The sequence below is a fragment of the Centropristis striata genome, chromosome 11, assembly GCF_030273125.1.
Source record: "Centropristis striata isolate RG_2023a ecotype Rhode Island chromosome 11, C.striata_1.0, whole genome shotgun sequence".
Taxonomy (NCBI): domain Eukaryota; kingdom Metazoa; phylum Chordata; class Actinopteri; order Perciformes; family Serranidae; genus Centropristis; species Centropristis striata.
This window is the reverse complement of record NC_081527.1, coordinates 20,110,445-20,127,322: the sequence shown is the minus strand read 5'-3', so window position 1 is coordinate 20,127,322 and position 16,878 is coordinate 20,110,445. Positions and strand designations below refer to the sequence as shown.

The window sequence follows — 16,878 nt, the reverse complement described above, 5'->3', positions numbered from 1 at the left end:
TCCCACATCAGTGTTTTGTCACTTATAAAACTATTCCTCACAGTTTTATGTTATTATGCTTAGGCTTGGAAAATCTGAAGGAAGTTTCTCATTTTCAAGCTCATTATAAAACCAGTTCACGTCGCAGAAGGGGAAGACATAAAAGGAAATGTTCAAGCATTAAGGAAATGCTTTTCGTAGAGTAGGTATGAATGCCAAAGTAAGTCATTTGTTTGGTTGGCGCTTAAAAAACAAAAAGCTTAAAGCTGATCGTGATCATTTCAGACCAAGACTGAATGAATTCAACAAATACAAAATAATAATATAAAACAAACAATGTACAATGTCCGAACCACAAACACCCACTCCGAGTGGATTTTAAACACTGAGTCCATCACAGCTCTCCGTTGATTCTGGGTTACACAGTGTGAAACAGAGGAGGAAGTACTGGGAACAGACGGGGTGGCTTTGTCTCTCCGGCTCCTACATGATGCTGATGCTGCGGTTGAGCTCGCACTGGGCATTGTTGTTGTTGATGTTGGGGTTGGGGTTGGGGTTGGGGTTGCGGCGACTCATGTTGGGCGTGGCCACAGATGTCAGGCTGCTCGTGTCGTTGGGGCAGCCGTGCTGAAGTAAGATGTCCGCGCACTCCTGGCTGCCTGCTCGCCGAGCGTAGGACAGCGTGGTCTGTCCACGAGCGTCCCGACTCTTCACGTCCACACCGTACTGTGGAAGAACATAACAGAGATGAAAGGCAGCTCAGACATAATCATTTCAAGGATTTTCCAGGCAAATGGTAAATGGTAAATGGGGTGCACTTATATAGCGCTTTTATCCAAAGCGCTTTACACTACACTCTGCGCTCATTCACCCATTCACACACACATTTATACTGGTGGCCGAGGCTAGCAGAGCACACTGGTGCCACCTGCCACCATTGGGTATTCATTCACACACCGACGAAAGGTGAGCAATTTGGGATTCAGTATCTTGCTCAAGGATACATCGACATGTAGGCTGCCATGGTCGGGGATCGAACCACCAACCTTCCGATCAGACAACAACCCGCTCTACCAACTGAGCAACAGCGTAAAACAGTGTGAAAATCAATTACTGATAATAACTTACTATTTTTTTTTTCTTATTTCTAGTCAGAAGCTCAATTTTTCTCCTCACCAGAAGCTTTTTTTTAGAGCTGTCTTTGTTGTCTTTTTCACTATAAACTACAATGATAACTGTGTTATTGGAAAAAGCAACATTACAGCTTTTGGATGGCTGGATACATCACTTTTAACTGAAAAAACCTGAAAAAATGGGCAAATTTTTCATTGAAAACCTGTAGAATTTAATTTAAGCAATGAGCTTTATGCATACTTTAACTTTATGAACCCCTTAACATTTTTTGTAGATAAAGCAATAAAGTTGTATAATATTGTAGGACAACATCACATATACAGTATAATTTTCCCAATACTTAATTAAAAGCGCAATACATTAATTCTCATATTTGGTCAAATACTAAAACCCACGATGGTTTAACTGCTTTTTTTAACCCTTAATTGGGCACTCATTGAAATACTTGCAAATTTCAACCCTAGAGAATATTGGAGGATATTACATACTGCCAGAATGTTTAAAAAAAACATACGGACCCAGGGGAGGAGGGTAATATTTTGAGAAAAATAAAAAAACGAGATTATGGTGTCAAATCTACAAGAAAAAATGTGCAGATTTATGAGATTTAAAGTGGTGAATCTGCTTGAAAAAAGTTGTTTTTCCCCCACTTTTGTCTCGTAAGTCTGCGACTTTTTTCAAGCAGATTTGCCACTTTAAATTCTCTTAAATCTGCACATTTTTTTCTTGTAGATTTGGCACTTTAATCTAGTAAATTTGCAACCCCCCCCCGGTTTGTATTTTTATTTTTATTCATACTTGGCCTTAATATGGCGTCATAGTCAAGTTCTCCTCGTACAAGTCCATGTGGTTCTACGACCAAACAGAGAGACACGGGGACCCCATTTTTAATATCCACTGAAGTTACCAAATATAGTTCTTCGCCCGCTGCCTTGCACAGTGAGAGGGAGTAAAGATTTGTCGTTCTTTTTTATATACAGTCTATAAACGTACAGCTTATTAAATAAAACTTCTCGACTGAATAGATTACTATGAAAAATAAAAATCAAATGAGTTAACTTTTAGCACTTAGTGTCTGGAGGGACATGTAATGATAAACTGGCACATCTGACAAACTTAAAGAGAATTGCTGGTTGTTTTTCACGCTTAAACGTCTAAATAACTTGATGGCCAAACCAAGGTCATTATAGTTAACGAAAACTAACGAAATAACAAAAACTAGAATTGAAAAAACATTTTCCTTAACTGAAATAAAAATAAAAACAAGAGTTTTTTAAAAAACGAGAACTAACTGAAACTGTATTTTGTGGTTACAAAACTAACTAAAACTAACTGAAATTATAGTGAAAATGTCCTTAGTTTTCGTCTTTGTCAACTTTTTTCATACGTAATTCTTTTGGTTGATATTAAATCTATTTAATCCATCTGGTTTTATGACTTAATAAACTTATTGGGGCTGAGATGGATCAGACAAAGGAAACAAAGGAAACATTTATTGTGACCTTATTGAATCTGGCACCCAACAAATACCCCATTACAAAAAAACTAAAACTAATAAAAACTAAACTAAAACTAAGCATTTTCCAAAAAATAAAAACTAATTAAAACTAATGAACTCACTCTGAAAACTAACTAAAACTAACTGAATTTGAAAACAAAAATTGACAACGAAATTAAAACTAAAACTAATGAAAAATCCCAAACTATTATAACCTTGGGCCAAACACTAAATAATTACAATAACAAAGTTCATCCACCTCTGATCGTTCCTCTCAAAGCTCAGACTCACCCAGATGAGCAGCTGTGTGATGACCACGTTGGCCATGGCGCAGGAGAGGTGAAGAGCGGTGCGTCCGTCTCCGTCCCCGTAGGTCTCGTTAACCTCCTCCTTGGTGCCGTGGGCCAACAGCACCACCACCAACCTCAGGTCATCCTCCACCACCGCCCGAAGCAGCTGCTGCCCCAGGGGCACGTCCGACTGGGGCAGTCCCACCAGGAACAGCTTCTGCTCGTACTTGGCTCGGATCCAGCGCTCCTTCTCCTCCCTGGAGGAAGAGAAATGACAAGGACGCTGCGGGTCAGACGGGGTGAACATACGTACACAACTAAGAGCAATTTAGCACCAAGGTTAAAGAACTTTGAACACATATTTCCTAACCCAGAGGCAGTGATTTAAAGACAACGCCATAAGAGGAAAGTTGAATGTAAACACACAAGGGAAGTGTTACACTAATTGGCCTAAGAGACTCACAGAAGTGGCGTTTCTAAATTACTACAGCACAGGAAAGCCAATAGCCTCCACTATCACAGTGGGAAATAATACAGAGAGATTGGCTGCAGAGATGAGAGAATGCCAAAGGCTGTGACGCTTTGGGCAATATTCCACTTTCTAGTGATTAAGGTCGACAGCAAGACGGTTAGAGCCTGGCCAGCTTTCTAAAGGTTACACATCTTGAACAGCATGTCTGCTGCTGACAATACAGGAAGGAGGGGGACGTATTTTTATCAGCCACTGTCGGCTGTCAGTCTGAACTGGTGGATCCCCTCCACAAAAGAGGCAGTGTGTCTCGGAGCCCCGGTCTCCCTTGGGGTGGCTGGGCCCTGAGTCAGATCGATGGGGCTGAATGGCAGCCAGAGAGGGACGGTGGGATGTGGGGCTCCTTCACTCCAGCCTGCAGCAGAGAATAGAGGCTGAGGGAAGGCTCCGTCCTCTATCGCCAGGCAGAATTCTATCTATTGCTCTCCATCTTGACCCCCCGTTTCATTCTCTGCCCACACACAAACTGTCCAAATAAGAAAGAAAAAAAATCAATATCAATATGTGAATGACTGAGCATGCCCAGTGTGGCACTAACCCCGTGACCCTGTCAGCCGGCGTGATAAGGGGAGCAGAAAGAGGCTGTTGTTTGGATTTGTGGGTGAGTGACAGAAAGGAGAAGGTTTGAGCGGATAAGTTAAAGCAGCGACGCTGGCTGGAGTGACAAGGCTCTCGTGGGACTCTCTATCAACGGGCAGAGGCTTAGCAGCATGTTCAAACTGACAATTCAATTCTATTTCATCATAATCACAGTGACAACAACCTCCAGTAGCACAACTTGACTGCCAAAATCAACCTTGTAGATGAGCAACGGAAGCTCACGCCCACACATTAAATGATTATAAAAGGGCTGGTTCAGCCAATTTACAAAAATAGTATTTAGCCACACGGACACATTTGGTTTTCTTACTTGTTTCCACCTCGATGAGATGAAAGGAGGGAATTGTGTCTGTAATGCAAACAGGTTTGTAATACGATATTTAAAGGACACATAAACATTTACAGTTAATGTTATTCAATCTCTAAGTCAACGCTAATAAGTGAAATAAGTTTGAAAATCTGCCTACAATGGAGGAAGAACAACAATGGCAAAAAAGTAATCCCAGAGGTTTCTTTGTTTGGACAAATAAGGAGGTGATGAGTATATGTGGTGGAAACTGTTCGGGAGTCATTGGGAGGCAAACTTGCAAAGCGATATATTAGAAATGGCCAGAGGAAGCTATGACAATGGGAAAGAAGAACCCATATAAGGAGGATGAAATCACAATTTCTGCAGCTTGTAATTCATTATCCATAATGAATTGTTCCCTCACAGCCCTTGTTTGATACTTTCTAATGAAGATCCCGACTGAAAGTCAAATAGGGTGAGACCAAAAGATTAAAATCTGGTTGACCCACTAGAGTTTAGGGTTGGTTATCTCCAAAATAACCCCAAACCAAGTAATACTGAAACTCCTCCAGTTAAATGATACCTACATTTGATACTCATTGTACCCAGATCTAGAAAAAAAAGACTATTTGTATGTTTGGCTGTGTTATTTAAGAATAAGATTAAGATTATTTGGACAGGAATATTGAAATAAAACTGGTATCTGTATCACTTTAAAGGCACTTTTATTACATTCTTAAAGCCCAGCCCTACTAGAAATAGAAGGGAAAATATGTTCTTGTGTCATTTGTGTGAACTGACCCTGAGTTTATCCCCAGACAGCCCGCTTTCAATTACAGCAGCAGTTTTAACAATAGTAACCAGTTCAACATTAGTCACTCTTCTTTATTACAACCTTAGCAGCTAGGTGTCGAGGCTGTCAACTCACCGCAGACAGCAACCATTTTCAGACTCATATGTCAGCTGCCAGGCTCACTTCACAGAGCAGTCTGTCTTGCACAGAGGAGCCTGGCACCGGCCCTAACTGCAGGAGTTAAGGATGTGATGGAGGAGCTGCAGGTCTTTATCAGCAGCCCCAGCACAGATTGATTAACTGCATTACGCCATCAGAAGCTCATAAAGAACCTTAGCCCGGTTCTTATAATAGTCTTAACATTAATAAGCATATGGGTGCATTATTATGTTATGACCGGAAGGAAAATGTGGAGGAGAAAGTCCTTTTCCCCGCTAAAGCAAAAGAAAATCTTTTCTTAAGAGTGAGGGTATTATGTGAGCAACAATACAACCCTAATGGCCGCAATTGCAGTGGCTCAGAGTTTTATGGTGTAAGACCTCCATCAATCCCTACTCAGTCATTATGTGTGGACAAGCCTGTTAGCAAATCAATTGGCCTTAGAAGCAGCGGGCTGCTCAGAACAGGAAGGGGCCGTCCCGCCCTCCCCTCTTATTTCCGGTGGACTCTTTGAAAACAAGGGACTTCTTTTTAAACTGCCAAAGAGGATAAAGTATGTCTGAAAACTCTATAACCAAACTGTAATCCTCAAGGTGAAAAAAAAATCTACAACCTTTAACAAAAAATCTGAGTGTGGTTAAAAACAATCACTTAGAGCTATTGTCCAAAGTTTGCTTCAGAAAGCCGGACCCATGAATGAGATGCTGAATCTGTAGAGCCCAGTGAATTGATATGAGCTAAATGAGGCAGAAAGTTAGCACCAAGATGTGAAACAAAAAGGCTGAGGAGAGCCATTAAGAAGACGTCAACATCTCAGAAAGGAGCCCTGAGGACACTTTGTTAGCCTCCGCTACCAAATCAGCCCCGAAGACCTGCAGGAAAAGGCCTCACTCACTGCTGATGCCGAGCTCTGAATTCAACCACAGCTCTTTTTTTAGTCTACTTTAACAAAAAAATAAAAGCAAAAGCAGCTGGGTAGTGGTTTTTTAAAATTCCCTAAACTGCTGCCACTTGAAAGCCAGAGTGTGAAAGGAAGTGAAATGGTAATCCCGCCTCAGTCTTTTGTTTGAAATAGAAAAACAATCCAAACAGAGGTAGGGTTTAGACAGTCAGGGGGAAAACTGAGACCCTTGAAAAGGACACTTCCTCACCACAGGAGGAAGAAAAATAAAATCATCAGATTTAGCATGTCAAAGCACCAGGACGGAGTAGGAGGGGAGGTGGAGAGGGAAAGGAGAGTGAATTTTCACAGCATGGGGGGATATTTAGGAAATTGAACTGATGGTTACTCTTATATATATACACACACACACACACACACACACACATACACACACACACATACACATCCAGGCATGGGCACCAACAGACACCAATTTCCCCACCCAGGCTTGAGCACATACTTGTTCTAAATTTCTCTGTTGCTTAGGGGACAGAGGGAGGCTTAAAGTTCCCAATAAAAATGCCTCTGTCTCTTTCAACTAAAAAAAACAAGTGGTGCTGCAAACCTCCTCCATCATTCAGAGATACCTCAAAGCTGATCATCATTGTTTAACTTTTGGATTTTATGTAAAGAAATCTTGGGCAAACATCAAAATACTTGCAGAGTCTAAAGTGGAAATGGGCTCCTGTCCAGAGCTGGTGTCCCCTTTCATTTGCCTACGCAGAGTCCACCTAGATAAAGGCAGCCTTAATAGTAGAGAAAGGCCTCTTTTATAATTCTATTACAGCTCTGTCCTTTCAGCTCTCCGTTGAGCAATGGATCCTGACCCTGACTTAATTAAGTGGCAAATGGCGGAATGATTCTCCTAAACCCAGCCCACGGAGTCAAGAACACATGACTGAATTCAAATAAAGAGGGACAAACAAGGATAATTAGTCAAGCCTGAAAGACAAAGGCGAATGGGAATTTATAAGAAGGGAAGGGAAACTGAGACGGCGGGGGTGGAGCCAGCGGCGGAGTAGCCACAGAATGACCAATCTGACTGCCTGCAATAAAGGTGCATTGGTCCATAGGAAGAGGAGGATGTCCGTCCCACCACTCGCCCATCTTTCAAACACATACTGAGTCCTCCTAAACAATCAAAGCTTCCAGAGCTCCTCCTACTCTTCCCCGAGGATCCAAATTCACTGCGGACACATCAAATAGATGCAGTGAAGGGGAGAAATGGTGGTGGTGGTGGTGGTGGTGTTTGAGGGGGCTCGCGGTGGGGGTGGGCAACTTGTATGGGACCGATTCCCATGCAGCCAGCAGCTTCACTTCCACAAACCAAGGGGAGGGAAGAGACAGAAGAGTGAGGAAGAGGGACAGCAGCAGAAAGACAGAGAGGGGGCTCGGAGGGGAATGACAGAGATGAAAAAAAGCGCACACAACAGGGACAGAAAGCTGGGCCCCAAAGCATCAAAGGTTGCTAAGGGCCAGAAATGGAGCAGCAACACAGTAAACTGCGCAGCAAAAAGTGCTAAATAAGGCCCCCTAAGGTCCAGCGGGTACAGTGTAGACACGGTATGCTCGGCTCTGCGAAGAACAGCTGCAAAAGAATTAAGACAAATATTTTTACAAGTGGAATAGCTGCCACTTTTCCTGCTTCCACAGTGCGGTCTGAACAGATGACCAGGATTGAAAAGGTTGTTGTGTCGAGCTCTATAGAGAGGCCAACAGGAGAGCATCTGGGTGCCGTAGGCAGGCAGAGGGATGAGTTGAATATATTGTGACATTAATGAGGTTGTCAGACTCCTCATGATGGAGTGGCTGTGTTTTTGTGCCAGCAAGACTAACACCCTTAAATGCTCATGCTGTTAACCCCTGCTGAACCCTCGCCTCACATACAAAGCAGAGGGGACGATAACACATGCCCTGCTTATGTATGCAGCCTGCTGCACGTACATTTCAAATTCTCAGCCACATAAAGGGGCTGTCTCGGATCCTTTTCTTTCACGCCATCAGCCTTTTTGTTATGATTTTATAACGCTAACAACATTCAAACTAAATTGCACGGTTAAGTAGCCTCTACTCTATGTCTACCTGGCTCTGAAACCCGGTGGCATGTGGGCAATTAGTGACTGTGGTACCACTTCTCCCACACAGGGCTAATTACTGACCTGTGGGTTTCATTTTGAGAGAGAGAAAGAGAGAGAGAGGGAGGACATGGGAAGACCCAGGCATTCATTTGTCTTAATTAATTACTCTTCCTCCACCAGGGCTCCTGGCAAGGCCGGCTATTCTAAAAGCTCTATTGAGATTTGGCGTTCCAGCACTCCTAACCTGTGAGTAGCCCCGAAGCTTTGCTCTGTGTTTTGGGGAATGACTTGGAGGACAGAGGCCACTGTGGACAAATCTGAGAAAAGGAGTCCAACTGGCTCCAGCTCCGATGTTGTAAACGCAACACAAACAGCTTTGCAGCAAAGATGCCACAGCCGGAGCAGAAGGGGTTAAAAGAGGCAGCGGGGCCAGGTTTGGAGAGGTTAGCGGTGTGATTCATTTTTATTACCACGCAGCCCCTGCAGGCGGCAGGAGTGGCAAATTATTTCTGAAACAAAGTGGAGGGCTCTCATCAGAGCTATTACCTGCCTGTGGCCGAGGGCGGCGCGGAGCCTACAGAGGGTGACAGTGAGAGGCCCGCGTCAGTGAGGGATAGCCGTCCACATCCGTCCACGCTCCAGGACATCTCCCCCAAATGAGAACTGGTGTCTGTGTATGTGTGTGTGTGTGTGTGTGTGTGTGTGTCACTGCGAGTGTGTGCGCTAGTAGACGATAAGGGTAAAGTTAGCTGGTGGACCTCCCCCACAGTATCCGTCAAAATAAGTCTGTGGTGTTTTCTATCACGAACATGCCAAGCAATTAGAGGTGGCTTGCAAAACACAGCGACTCCCAGGTGCTAATTAAAAGAACAACTCCAACATCCAATATGCTGACTGCAGAGATCAGCCACAATGCAGGGCTCGCACAGATTTATTATCACAGATTTAACTGTAGCACAGCCAGGTACCGCTTTTTAAATAGCCTTCCTTTTTAAATGGGTTAGAAATTGTAACTAGTAATGTAGTAATGGTTAATAAATCATTAAATGTTAACAGATCCATCATAAGTCATGATTAAGAAGTTTTTTTTGTTTGCAGTGTGGTGAAAAAAATCACTTTTTCTGGTGGAAACATCTGACTTTTTGTCTTCTGAAAATCTGGAAAAATATTTTTTTTAATGTATATTAACACCTTCCCCTGAAGTGTTAAACGCACAATGTGTAATTTTCTGCCACTAGGGGTCTCTCTACCAAAATAACAACAAAAGACGAAGTTTGGTTGTCGTGACGTAGCATGAGATCATGGTAGTCATCTTTCTTTACCAACATAGCCGTCATTGCAGTTACTATTCCTTCAGTGTTCACTGTAAGGATTTTTTTCTTTACCAATATCTAAAAAGTGTACAATAAAAATGTGGCTTAAAATTGGATAAAAAGTCAGTTTATGACGGCCTCTTGCAGAAAACCACAATACAGATGCATCCACAAAGGGGATATGACGCCATTAGAAGGTGACCTCAAGAACGGACCATTACCTTGATTAAAATTGCAGATTTCTCTTGAGTTTGAAAATTGTTGGAAACAATTGGGACAATGTAAGAACACAGCTCAACAAAATATATTACAAAGGTCTAATCGTTTTTAGACATTTTAATACCGAAATTTTAGATAATATACACTTAATGATAAATCAAAGGCTTTATTAATGACTTATTAAACTGCAGGCTTAATGGCTTATTAGAAAGTGATGAGCACATGAACATTTATTGCTGAATTAACATTTATCACTGCATTATTATACAACACAAAGGATCAAAACCCAGCCAAAGGGACTTTTTACAATCTGGCAATCTAAAATGTGCTCCTATTAATACCTTATAACTGATATAAAAAGTAATTATTTACAATTTGCTTTAGTGGTGCCATGCTTTTCTCTTCAAGATCTAAAAACAGGTGACACATACACATGCATGTATGCATGCATATAAGCATGCTTCCCATTATGATGCCTGTAATCAGTCTGATGTTGCTGTGCGGATCTGCGTACGACAAATCTATATATTGTGTTCTTTCAATCCAGAATATCATAAGCTAAACCAATCTTGTGGATGAATGCCTTTAAGTTAAATCTCAAAAATGCAAGGGGGTAAAACTAGTCTTGCAGGAGACATTCAATCAGACACTGAGTTGATATTCAGGTAGTTACTGAATCGTTTAGATTAGGTGTCACTAATGTTTAGTGGGACTCGGGAGCCATACACTGCCTGCCCGGCTGCCATCACAAAGCTGCTGCACATCACCACGGTGACACAATTAAAATCTTCTCATATGTGTGTAAGTTAAGAGAGTCAGGTCAGGATTTATGGTGTTAGAAGAAATAAATAAATAAAAACTACACCCCATCAGGACGGTTATAATTCATCATTGAGATAAAGCAAAGTAATTTGATAGCAATGTTTCATCCACATTGTTCTATCAGCAACAAAATCATCAGCATCTCAATAACCAGTGGCCATATATGATATTTACAACTGCTGTGTTTTGTCTAAAGATTAGTTATGCTGCAAATGAGATTTATTGTTTGACAGTGAAAACTAATGGAGATGCTGCTGCGGGATAAGATCGGATTTTTTAGACAATGAAGAACCTTCCTGCCCGAGGCGACGTGGGACTGACAGTGGTAGGGAGAGGAATCAACATCAATAATCTTTCATCAAGTCCACAGTGGAGCACTTCAGCACAGATACCATTCAATAAATAACTGTAGGCCATCATTCAGTTCTGAACTGGCCGGAGAGCGCAGGATGGATTCAAGAGGAAAAGGCCTGAGACTACCGGCGGAATGAAAAAACAGTGAAAAAGTGTTTATTAGCAAACTAAAACTTTTTTTATGGTCCCAGTATGAACACATGGAGAGGTCTCTCACAGTGACAAGAAGAAAAAAATCAGGAAAGTGGATTACTTGATTCCTATGGTCTAAGTCTAGTATCATCAGGTTGAATGCACTTATTGTAAGTCGCTTTGGACAAAAGCGACAGCTAAATGACATGTAATGTAAAGTAATGTAATGAGGGGTCTCACTTAGACTGCCTTGAATATAAAAGGCTTATACCACATGGTTAAAACTTAAATTGATATTGTTGTGACATATTCCATGCACTGGTGTGACTGAGACTTCACAGATTTGGGAAATGGTTGAACATGTCCCTCTTGTTTCTGGTTTTAGGTGATGTGAGTAAGGTCCAGCCCATATATGTACGGGAATTTGTGAAAAGAGGGTTTTTCCTCATTCATTCTCAAAAATAAACAATTGTCGACATAAGTATTTAAAAAATAAAAACTCAAATTAAAATGCAAAAAGACTACAAATTGCTGTGAAGAGCACGCTAAACCAACACGCAAAGTGATATATTCAAAAATAACTACATGTGTAAACAGGTTTACCATGGGTTAGAACCAGCACATTTTTAGCCACGTACGCGATTGCACCAAATATAACCACATTTGTGACGCCTGCACTCTGACGTTACAAATGACGAGTTTATGAAGACCTTTTAATAAAAGTCAGTTTGAAGTGATCTAAAACTCAGCATTTGGAAAAAAAAGGCGTAAGTCAGTGAGGTTTGTCCACAGCTGATCTTCTTTGTCTGTTTGATTGTTTTGTTTTTTAATCCGATAAGAATAACTGTATACTTGTAATTTTTATCTTGGAAACAAAGAAAAGTGATTTAAATAGAAGCATCTTCAGTGTAAAAAAAATAAATCTGAATTTGCTTTGATAAACCTTTATCAATCAAACCACAATATTATTTTACAGCCAAAACTAGGCCTCACACTGATGATTGTTTTCATTGCTTATTGTTAATATTTTTTAATCAACTAACTATTTACACCGTAAAATGTTAAGAAATAAATACCTATCTCAAGTTCCAAGAACCCAAGTGACATCTTTCTATTACTCTCTATTTTTTAGCAACTAGCTGCTAAAAACCCAAAGCTATTTCACTTAAAAAAAACAAATAACTGAGAAACACAATTTTTTTAAACATTTTAAAAATAATAGCTACAATTGAATTTGCATTTTTGATTGAGAAATGAGTTAAATGTTTATTTAGTTATCACTCTTTTTGTGCTCGCTCCCACTTTCATCAGTTGATAAAATGTATGTAATTTTTTAATGTTGTTCAGTTTCCAGTATTGTGGACAATTGTATTGTATTGTATTGTATTAATTGACTAAATGTTACAGCATGAGCTTCATCCATGAAGAAGAAAACACTGAAAGAAGCCGTACATCCACCGAGGCTGCACAATTCATTACATGAAAACTGAAAACCAGTCATTTTTTCTGGACTAAATTTTGACAGATTTCAGTGAAATTTGGTGTAAAAGTTATCGAGGAACAAAAACAAACAGAGCTGTACAGCAACACTGTCTGTGTTCTATATCAAATAAACTGCTATTAAAGTGCATTATCTTCATCTATGTGTTATCAACAACATATCAGCTAATTAGCCATTAACACAACTTAGCCCTTAGTAAAGCCTTAAAATTGGATTTATATTATATTTGTATATATTTTTAGCTGCAGCAGAACCAACAGCAGCAGAAGTAGTAGTTAATAAAGAAAGCAGCAATGTTTCTCTGTTGGTATGTCACTTTTCGTAACAAAGTTACAAAGCTGTGATGTTAAAACAGTCTAATGCCACCAGGGAGACCCTGCAGACAGTCTTTGCTGTGACAGACAGAGTGATGACCCGGCCCTGTGTGATGGATATGTGACACGGCAGCTTGGGGCCCGAGGGCCTGGCTCTTGGGGTGGGGTTTAGCCATAATGGTGTGCTTAATTACCTGCACAGCCACACAGCAGGTCATTAGTCAGACTGGGACGCGAGGTCTCACCTGTCACCAAGAGATAAACAATCCTCCTTCCAGATCTGGGTACCTCAGAGGGAAGTGAGCAGATACTCATTGGGGTAAGTAAGGGCAGGGCAGTACGGGGTAAGTAAAGTAGGCAAAGTATAATTTAAGAGAGACATATTTTAAAAAGATGGAAAGATGCTTGTTTGGTTCGAAAAAAAAAAGGAAAAAAAAGTTAAGTTGGAAAAGTTTGGAAAATTCCACATTCTTTGCTATTAAACTCTCGCTGATATCGAGAGGGAACAAAGACGCCGGGCTGGTTTCACATGTGCTTTAGGTTTAAAAGATGTTTTCTTGATTAGCGCTTACATGTCATGTGACAAACTTGATGGATTTGGAGCTGGTCAGGGCATTTATCAGCTAAGTGCAAAAATGTCACACATGACCCTCCTTTCATGAATTATAGTTTTCAAGTTAGAACAAGGAGAGAGGCACAAAACAACACATACTCTGGTAGAATTATTAGATGTATTATCATCAAAATAGGAGACAGAGGGATAGAGAAGTGCTGACTTAAATAAAACAGAGGGATTGTGATCAATGTGTACAGGATGGACGGATACTCAAACATAAAATACTGTGTTCTTGGCTCAGCAGACCCCCGGTGCTTCTTATGGAGCATTTTGTGGTGTGAACTGCCTGTGCTGAAATGTAGGTGGCTAATAAACGGCAGGTAATGGAGGGAGGACGGTGCCACCTTCCCGTTCTATAATCTCTGTAAGCTTCATTAAGCAGCACCTTTATTTGTAGAGGGATGCTAACCTGGTGCTGTCGCTGCCTGGCTTGGTGTAGTTCTCCAGAGCGCCTTCCCACACGCTGTTGGCCATCGAGTTACCAATGGCCGTCATCACCATGCTGAGCTCCACCGGCCAGTCGTCCAGGTCCAGGGATCGGACACGGGACAGGTGGGTGCCCAGGTTTCTGTGGATCCCGGAGCACTCGATGCACATCAGCGCGCCCAGGTTCAGACTGGCCCAGTCTGGGTCTGCATGACAGAGGATCAGAAATAATTAGAACAACAGAAACAGAGAAGAGCCGCTCTATAAATTAGTCTAAACGGGAGTTTTAAGAACTTTTTTCATCTCTGTGAACTGTCTTGGAATAAATGGTTTAAAAAGGATTAGACTGCACTCTAACTTCCAAAAATAACGTCTAGTTATAGTTAGAAAAGCTGGAATTTTTATGTCTTAAATAATTCAGTTAGCTCTGCCAAAAAGACAGTGTTGGCATGTTTGCATTTCAGTTTGTTTGTTTGAAAAACTACTGGCTTTTTATTCATGAAACTTGATGGTAGGGTGTAGCATGGGCCAAGAAAGAATCCATAAAACTTTGGAGCAGGGCCAAATCACAGGACGGATATACAAATAATTTTTCACTTTCATTAACAATGCAACATAGAGCATGGCCTTGGTGGAGGGCTATGTTCTCTGATTGTCCTTCTAGTTATTCATGATTTTGTTTTAGATATATATTTTTGGATAGAATTTAAAAAAACAAAACAGTGTCCATCATGGCTTTGAAGTGGATGCAGTTTCTGTAAAAGCTGCTAGATTCTGGCTCTGACACCTTCAGCATGAGGTAAACTGATACAATGGCTCTGAGGCAATTAAGAAATAACTCACTAGTGAAGAGTGAAGTTTTATACATTTGCCATGCATGTGGCAGTTTCACTGTTGAACTGGCTATCAAAAACAGTGCACATTCTGAACGTTGGTTTCATATCCGTCCAACACAAAGCCTGAGAACGGCACAGAGCACTTCTTGGTAAACTACCTGGGCATCTCACATGTCTTTTAAACTACAGATCAATTTCACAAAGCACCAGGTCCCAAGAATATCTGGTTCTCAGAAACCTTCATGTGAATACTGAGATTGTGAAATTGTCTCTTAAATACTTTGCCCTACACGAGTGGAACAATCTGCAGAAGATTATAACATTATAAAGCTAATCCCTTTAATTAATTTAAATCCCTTTTGACTGACAGAGCAGTGTGAGTGAATGTGCTGTCTTTGGATTGTTGTCCCTTGTGTTGGGTTATTCTTGGTCCGTTTGCTGTATAATCTTTTGATTTATACTGTAACTTAGTTGGGTTTTTTGTTGTACTATCATCAGGAACAGCCTTCCCTATTTTGTAGTAGTAGTTATAATAGTTATAATAATATGCAAGTTTGGATAACTTGTTATAGCCCCTTATAGCCATATCTAATGCTTTGTTTCACTTACTTGGTGGAAAGCTCAGAGTGAGATGACAAAATAAAACAATATGCACAGTTACACTGATGATACTATGAGCTACGGTTGCATTATAACATGATAACAGAAAATAATTTGTTGGTCAACATTGTCACCAGGAATAAAATGAAACCTGAGAGAAATGTGACTTACTATAAGAACTTTTGAATTTTGGATTGATTTTGACACTAAAACAAAATAAGATATGTTGCTATAACCTTTCAAGTAAATACAACAGCATTATTAAAAAAAAAAATGCAACTAAATGCAACTAAAATAAGGTATGTTGAAAGAAATGGAAAAAAGTTTTTCTTTTAATAATAAAAAAGTAAGGATTGGGGCACATTTAGAGTGAATAAAGGGTATTAGAGCCTATCAGACACAGCCATTATGGCTGCTGCCTGCATATTTAACCTTAACTACATCTAATTTTCCAAATTTGGATTTTCTCTCTGTATCCAATCCAATCCAAATAGAGATCTATAATTTTAATGATATTTTGCAAATAAATGTACTTATACTTTAATCTTTGACTTTAATCTTTACTGCAATAAAACCACTAACAATCTCATTTTTGGAAACACAGAAGCTAATTGTTTCCAACTCACAATGCCTTTATCAGTAAAAAATCAGCTGTTGTGGTGGAGATCATACTCACTAGGTGCATCACAGTCCACACAGAAGCTGTTCCCCCTCACGTTTCGTATGGACTGAATGGCCATGGCATCACTTTGGCTGCCTAACCGAGACTGTAAGGAACGAGGGAGAGAATAAGTCAGCAGGAACTAATCATGGCAAGAGTAAGAGAAGGCAAACAATTACAGCTGGACCTCAAATCATAGACAAGCAGCGAGGAAACGGAGGGACGAGATTTTCAAAGTGTTGGGAAAAGACTGAGGCAGAGAGACAATATGAATATGAAAATGAGGCCGTGTCTCCCCAGTATGCTGACACAAGCCGTGTTCTATCTCTGATGTCTGTCAGTTCTAATAAGAGATCCCCCACACTGCGGTGCACCTGTCTGACAACCTCCCACATGTGACAGCTTGAAGTGGGTGAGGAGGGGCGGGTGTGGGTGAGGGCGCAATAAAAGGTTGGAAAGAAGGGGAAAAGAGGAATGTAAATGAAGCAGCAGAATTGTAGGATGATGACGATGCTATGATTAGATGATTCTCTTCAATCCCGCTCGGTCCGGCTGATATTTCTTATCTTCCGTGACCTGCTGTACCTTGTTCTTTATGCTCTCGCAGGACTGCAGACTGGCAAAGATCTGGCTCTCGATGGCTTGGACCCACAGCTCCCTCTCCTCATATGTGGACGCTTCGAAGTTCCACGTCTGACCCGTCAACGACACAATGATGAACTCAAAGGAATCCTCTTGCTCTGGAAAACACAAATCAACAATGAATTAGCACTTAGGCAAAACAGAGGCCAG

General features: G+C 40.9%; 1 protein-coding gene across 1 annotated transcript in view; it reads right to left on the bottom strand.

Annotated features, from left to right (window-relative positions):
- Window positions 1–292: 292 nt before the first annotated feature.
- Window positions 293–16,878, bottom strand: part of agap3 (ArfGAP with GTPase domain, ankyrin repeat and PH domain 3) — a 133,747-nt gene continuing 117,161 nt past the window's right edge. Inside the window, exons 14-18 of the mRNA XM_059343758.1 lie at window positions 16,672–16,826; window positions 16,102–16,192; window positions 13,973–14,195; window positions 2,903–3,158; window positions 293–705 (exon numbers count right to left, since the gene is read on the bottom strand). Of these exons, the coding sequence (XP_059199741.1) occupies window positions 463–705; window positions 2,903–3,158; window positions 13,973–14,195; window positions 16,102–16,192; window positions 16,672–16,826 (968 nt within the window). The 3' untranslated portion in view covers window positions 293–462. The remainder of the gene's footprint in view (window positions 706–2,902; window positions 3,159–13,972; window positions 14,196–16,101; window positions 16,193–16,671; window positions 16,827–16,878) is intronic.